At 52.2% G+C, this 6805-nt stretch overlaps 1 protein-coding gene and 1 pseudogene across 2 annotated transcripts in view; one reads left to right on the plus strand and one right to left on the minus strand.

The window, feature by feature from the left end:
* Nfatc2ip (nuclear factor of activated T cells 2 interacting protein) overlaps positions 1 to 2780 on the minus strand; it is an 11400-nt gene extending 8620 nt beyond the window's left edge. Inside the window, exons 1-2 of the mRNA XM_004623143.2 lie at positions 2346 to 2780; positions 1727 to 1811 (exon numbers count right to left, since the gene is read on the minus strand). Of these exons, the coding sequence (XP_004623200.2) occupies positions 1727 to 1811; positions 2346 to 2780 (520 nt within the window). The remainder of the gene's footprint in view (positions 1 to 1726; positions 1812 to 2345) is intronic.
* A 549-nt stretch (positions 2781 to 3329) lies between these two features.
* Positions 3330 to 3903, plus strand: LOC101576661 (annotated as a pseudogene). Its single transcript, XR_001116996.2, has one exon. The product of XR_001116996.2 is annotated as a peptidyl-prolyl cis-trans isomerase H pseudogene (transcript).
* The last annotated feature ends 2902 nt before the right edge of the window (positions 3904 to 6805 follow it).

Genomic DNA, 6805 nt, shown 5'->3' on the forward strand with positions numbered 1-6805 from the left:
AAGTGGCTGCTTCAACAAAGCAGTCAGGCTCAGGTTGCTGTGGTTCAAACCCAACTCAAGCCAGCCAAACCTGCCCTGAAGGCATTCAGAGAAAAAAAAAAAAAAAAAAATCCTTATAAACTTTTTTCCTGTTTCCTTGGTTTCAATAAAAATAATATCATAAGCCTGGGGTGTTTCAGTGGTAGGTATATGTTTAGCATGTGGAAGGCTCTGGGTTCAAAGCTATGCACCACTCACCTCCAAAAAAAAGATTGTAAAGTATAAAAATAAAGAGTTGGGCTACGACTGTACCTCAGTGGTAAAACACTTGCCTAGCAGACACAAGCACCTGGGCTCTAACCCCAGCACTACAAAAATTAAAAAAGTACAGATATACCCATATCCACAAATACACTATGCAAAGGAAATCATGATAATCAACTTCAGATCAATAGTTCTCAGTAAGGGGCAATTTTGCCTCTTGAGGAACATATAGCAACACTGTATAGAAAGCTGTATCATCCAGAGACAATTAGCAACACTATAGTAACACCATATGGAGACAATTTTGGTTGTCACTAAGCAGACAGGGAGTGTTTGGGAGGTTGGATGGTGTTAAAAGTTTCCACAATGCACAGGATAGAGCCCCTCACCCTCAACAAAAATTTCCAGCCCATAGGGCCGGCGGTATAGCTCAGCGGACTAAGCGCTTGCTTAAGTAAGCGCAGGGGCCAGGGTTCAATACCTGGCTCCGCCTGCCGCGCCGGCCCCACCTTTGGGTGCGCTGAGCCTATGGAGTCCAGGCGCGGTGGCGCACGCCTGTAATCCCAGCACTTGGGAGGCAGAAACCAGGTGGATCACTACTAATGTGGGCTATGTAGTGAGACCCTGAGCAAAAAAAAAAAAGAAAAAGAAAATCCAAAAAAAAACCTTTAAAAATTTCCAGCCCAAAATGTCAATAATGCTGAGATTGAGAAATCTTGTCCTGGATAAATACAGCAGCTGCCACAGGCATGAAATCTTGCAATCCTAAACCGTTTGACCCACATTTTGACTAACGAGAACAGAGGTCCTTTTACAATGGTACTTGTCTCTTCGATTTACTGTTGTCCTAAACAACACACAGGGACAAAAGAGGGCTCCATATTCCCTTTAAATAACTCTCATCCAGAGCCTTTGACTTTAGTCCACTGTCACCATTTTCCTAATAAGAAACTGAAGCATTAAGAGGTTAAGCAACTGGGCCAAGGTCACATAGCTATTAAGGGATAGAGCAAGCCTGTTCCTAATCAGTCTGCCTCGGTTCCTTCAAGGTACAGAAATCTGGGTCCAGAGTCTGCATTTGCCAACTAAACTTCTTCCTTATTGGTGACCCTATTCACTGCCCTTTACAAGAAACAGATGAGCAAAAATCATATCTGAGGAAGGACAAGGACTGGAAGACTAGATAAGGTCCAGAGGACACCCAGCGAGCTCCGGGATGTTCCCAAGAAACTACTTAGAGATGTTACAGTTTCTCTGTGCCTCCCCTTCCCCTTCCCCCACAGGGTTACAGAATCACAGTATCTGGAGGTTGCATGTGATATCTACAAATTAACCCTGACTTCTGCCTAGCTGAGCAGAAAGTGGCAGCACGGCCTTCCATGCCGGCTCCTATGCCTTAGGGGGACAATCCTGCTCAAGACGGGGGGGGGGGGGAACAGCCCAGGACTCCCCTCATTGAAGTCGGCCCTGAACCCTCCAGTACCTTCCTCAGCACCTTCCTCGGCACCTTCCGGGTGGAATTTCAGGAGAGACACGGAAACAGGGATGGGATGGAAACTGCTTTCCACCTACAAAAATTAAAAGGGGAGGGTCTGTCCCAAGTTGTCCCCCTACTGAACGGGAAACTGGCAATGCTCCCTGACGCCCAGCTCCAGAATTCTCACCAAGGATGAGGACACCATGGCTTCTCCTGGAGACCCCGAGCCCAGTTTTCCCAGGATACCTATCTACTGTCCCGAGGGCGCCCCGAAGATGCAGGCTTGGATGTTGGCCAACCCTGGCTCCTGGCTGGCTCACCCCGCTCCCTGGGCCCCCACAGCGCCCCCGGGTTTTTCCTGGATCCCCACGGTCCCGGTATCCCAGCTTCCTAGCACCCTTACCCTCAGCAAGGGGCTCTAACCTCCAAATCCAACACGTCCCAGATCCCAGCTTCAGTCTTCCTGCCCATCTCTGAGCCTCAAGAACCCCGGCCCTTCAAGCCACCCTGGAGCCCCAAGACTACGACTCCGGGCCCCCAACCCCTTCACCTCGGGGCCTGCGGGCGATTCAGGAGCCCCGCGCCCCTCCGCCTCCCACACCCGCGCCCCGTCGGCCCCGCGGACCTTCCCGGAGTACACCGGGACCACCGGCGCCTCCCCCGGGTCCAGCTGCAGTCGCCGCCGCCGCCGCCTGACCAGGGTCTGCGGGGTTGCTGAGGGCCGCGCGTCCGCCCCGTCGCTGTCGCTGTCGTCCCGGAGTGTAGTAGGCACCCGGGGCTCCGGAGACCGGGGCTCCGGAGACCTGGGCTCCACCGGGTCCGCTGCTCCCCGCGCGGCCACCACTTCCACGATATCCTCATCGCTGTCGCTGACCAAGTCCACAAGCACCGCGTCCACAGCGCGCCCGTCCGGAGACCTTTGGGCGCGAGGACGCCCGCCCCGGCCGCCGCGGCCACCCCGGGCCCCGCGGCCACCCCGAGCCCCGCGGCCACCCCGAGCCCCTCGGCCACCCCAGCCACCTCCGGGCCTCAGAACCCTTTTCCTCACAGGTTCCGCCATCTCACACAACCGCCACGCCCGCCCGCCTCTACGCTCCACGCCCCACCCAACCCAGCGATCTCGACCTCTTATTGGATGGACAACATGCCAGTCAACAGCCCTCTCCGCCCACACTCTCCGGATACGCCTTCCTACCTTTTCATTGGTTATTGTATCCATCCATCATGTATCCACCACTAAAACAAAGGCGCCAAAGATTCCAATACCCTCCGTGCAATCAGCGAAGGTTTTGATTTGTCCGGGCTCACCCATTGGCTGGACTACGTCTCCGCTCACAAGCCCTCTGTCGGTCCCCGCCCATTTAAAAGACTGTTCACGTTGTAGAGGAGCGAGGCATCCTGGGAATGGTAGTCCTCAAATCTGAAGTCTATGAGTAGACTTCCGGAGCTGCGCAAACTGTAGGCAGTGCCCGCCTTTTAAAATCCCAGCACGCGGAGCGACTGAAGCAGGACGATCCCAAATTTGAGCTCAACCTGGGCAACTCAGCGGTATAGTGGAAACCTGCTTCACAATAAATAAAATTTAAAATGAGCGTGCCGGTAGTGCTTCCGGGTCGGAGCCATGGCGGTGGCAAATTCAAGCCCCGTAAACCCCGTGGTGTACTTCGATGTCAGCATCGGCGGCCAGGAAGTTTGCCGCATGAAGATCGAGCTGTTTGCAGATGTCGTGCCCAAGACAGCCGAGAATTTCAGGCAGTTCTGCACTGGAGAATTCAGAAAAGATGGGGTTCCAATAGGATATAAAGGAAGCACGTTCCACAGGGTCATAAAGGATTTCATGATTCAGGGTGGAGATTTTGTTAATGGAGATCGTACTGGAGTCGCCAGTATTTACCGGGGCCCATTTGCAGATGAAAATTTCAAACTCAGACACTCAGCTCCAGGCCTGCTTTCCATGGCAAACAGTGGTCCCAGTACAAATGGCTGTCAGTTCTTTATCACCTGTTGGAAGTGCGACTGGCTGGATGGGAAGCACGTAGTGTTCGGAAAAATCATTGATGAACTTCTAGTGATGAGAAAGATTGAGAATGTTCCTACAGGCCCTAACAATAAGCCTAAACTGCCTGTGGTAATCTCACAATGTGGGGAGATGTAGTCCAGGCCAAGACTGAATCATGAATTAGGGCTTCTTCCTTTGCTGTCCTGACTTTCCTGAGTCAGGAAGCTGGACTGGCCTCTGCGTTTGCATTCTGGCCTGCTGCAGAAGTACCAGATCCAGAACCAAGCGTGAACACTGACATTTTCAACTGTAAATAAAGGTTTTTGAATGTTAAAATAAATAAATAAATAAATAAAATGAGCGTGCCGGAGTGCAGTGGTGCACACCTGTATTCCCAGCATTCGGAAGGCTGAGGCAGGAGGATCGAGGACAGCCCCGGCTACACATTGAGCTATGTAGAGAGACCGTGTGCCTCAAAAATCAATCAATCAATCAATCAATCAATCAATCAGTGCTTTAAGGCGGTTAGTCCTGTGCTGAGAAAGGGGAGAAGCGCAAGGAATTCCGAGACCTCGAAGGTGACTCTCTTGCTGGTCCCGGCTGCACCCTCTGCCCGCGTGTTTCAGGCATTGTGCGCTGGAACACGCCGCGGATCCGCAGGGGGCCCGCGCAAAGCTCAGGCGCTCCGCTAAGGCTCATGCAGACTCGGGTGAGCAGCAGAGCCCTCCCTGCTGAAAACAGGAAGAGAACTTCCGGGGCAGAAACTCTGTTTTCCATTATTCATGTTCTGTGAGCCCTGAGACAAAGCCCTCTGCAGATTCCACTTCACATCCAGGGGACCATTGTCTTGGTGTGTGAATCTTCAATAAATGTGTAGGGTGTCTCACGATTCCAGGTTCCAGAGCCTGGAATCTCGTGCGCCTGCGTGCGTGCGTGTGTGTTACTGTACTGGGGACAGAACCCAGGCACTAGCCTACCCCCTACCCCCTACCCCTCCTCCTCCCCCTTCCCTCCCTCCCTTCCCCCTCCCTTACCGAGGATTGAACTCAGGACCTTGCACTTGACAGGCAGGCTTTTTTTCCTGGCTCAGGCTGCCTTAAGGGCGGGTCTGGTAACACATTTGGAGCTGGGGACCGAACCACGAGCCTGACTGCGATTGCATAAGCAGGTGCTTAAACAGCTGAGCTAACCAGCAGGGCCCCCCACCCCACCTCCCTTTCAAAAAATTTATTTGTAGCTTGAGGGGGAGGTGTCACTAAATTAGTAAAATTGACCCGACTTGGCTGAATTTGTAATCCTCCTCAGCTCCCATGCCTGATTCCTTTTTTATTTTTATACAAATTATTAAGAGGTCAGCTTTACTTTTAGGGTTTAGGAAGAGAATATTCAGGAAGACTATGACTCAGCTTTGGTTCTGTAAGACTCCTCCTCTTAAGGAAAGGCTGAGAAGTGTATCTGTATGAAAGATGGCTACCTGTTTTGTCTTTTCTTTTGTTTTTAAATTGTTTTACCAGTACTTAGGAAGTGCTCAACTACATCTCCAGCCCTTTTTAATTTTTTTTTTGGGGGGCGGGGTGGAACCAGGGATTGAACTCAGGTTCAGGCCCTTGTGCTTGCCAGGGAAGCACTTAGTCCCCTGAGCCATCTCCCTGGCCCCCTTTTAAATTTTATTTTAAGACAAGATTTTGCTAAATTGCCTAGGTTGGAATAAAAACCTTCCTGTCTCAGCCTACCTAGTGGCTGGGATTACAGGCTTTTGACAGTGCTGCCCTCAGCAAGAGTTTAATTAAATTCCATTTCCCCAACATACCAGCCCCCACTTCACACAAATAGTATCACACACTTGGACACTGTATCTTCCACACAACTCCCCGCACAACCCAAGCACACCCCTTCGATGCTTCCCCACTGCTTACAAGGCACACCCACACCACACTTCCCCCAGTGACCGACACCTTGACACACTGTCCACAGAGTATGTGTAGGAGCTCGTTGGTCTCTCATTGTACCCCAGGGAGAAACTGTGGCAGGAACAGGGTAAAGATAGACAGGAGCTGGGTTGGTGGGGGCCTGTTTGCCTGATGGGCAAAGGACCTTTATAACAACAGGAGGGGCGTTTATTTCTACCTTTGCAAAGTTAGTACCACAAGACACAAGGTTGCCTAGTGACTAATGGCTGACATTGTGCAGGCAGGATGCTTTCTTCAAAGCTGAGGCAGCTGGACTGCTTTAGGCACTGAGGCCTTGTCCTGCTCTCACACTCATGACCGATTTTCAGCCTCAGCCGCTCCCAGCACGGTTATGTCTCACCCACCCATGCAAAGCACGTCTCCACCACTGCCACGTCCCATCCTGGCCACTGGCACCACAGTGCCACACGGACACTCCATGTCCATCAGTGGGCACCACGTACCCACCGCACCACCTCAGCCAGGGTGAGTCGGCAGCACATGGCCACCAGCAGGTGGGGCCACTGGCCAGGACACAGGTGTCTGGGTGCCAGCGGGGACCCCAAGGACCGACCTGGCTGGAGACTGAGACTGCATCAGAGGCCCTGAAGGAGGCCAGATTTCGAGATAGCTGTGCAGAGCCATGCACCTTGGAATAGCTCTGGGAAGCTGTCCTTGTGGAACCAAAAGGTCCATCTTAGAGGAAATCAGTTGAAAAAGTAGACTGTGGAGCCCTCTTATCTGCCTGAAGACTGAGGTACCAGGCTGTGACTGCCTTCTGCACACCTCCTGTATTAGGGACAGAACGCAGGGAATGCTGAGATAAACCCAGTCTATAGTGGGGTGTGTGTGTGTGTGTGTGTGCGCGCGCGCGCGTTACTGCGGACTGCACTCAGGGCTTTCACTCTGACTTTGTTACGTCCCTGATGACACATCCCTGGTCCTTTTTTACATTTTTGAGATAAGATCTCTTAAGTCAGTAAATTGCCCAGGCAGTGTGCAAATTTGTGACCCTCCTGGCTCAGCTTCCCAAAGTGCTGGGGTTCAGGCATGCACCAACACACCTAGTTTTCCTCCTCCTCCCTCTTGTTCTCAGGACCAAGGATAGAATCCCAGCCTTGCTCATGGTAAGCAAAC

The sequence above is a fragment of the Octodon degus genome, unplaced genomic scaffold (genome assembly GCF_000260255.1).
Source record: "Octodon degus isolate 3935 unplaced genomic scaffold, OctDeg1.0 scaffold00001, whole genome shotgun sequence".
In the NCBI taxonomy this organism is placed as follows: domain Eukaryota; kingdom Metazoa; phylum Chordata; class Mammalia; order Rodentia; family Octodontidae; genus Octodon; species Octodon degus.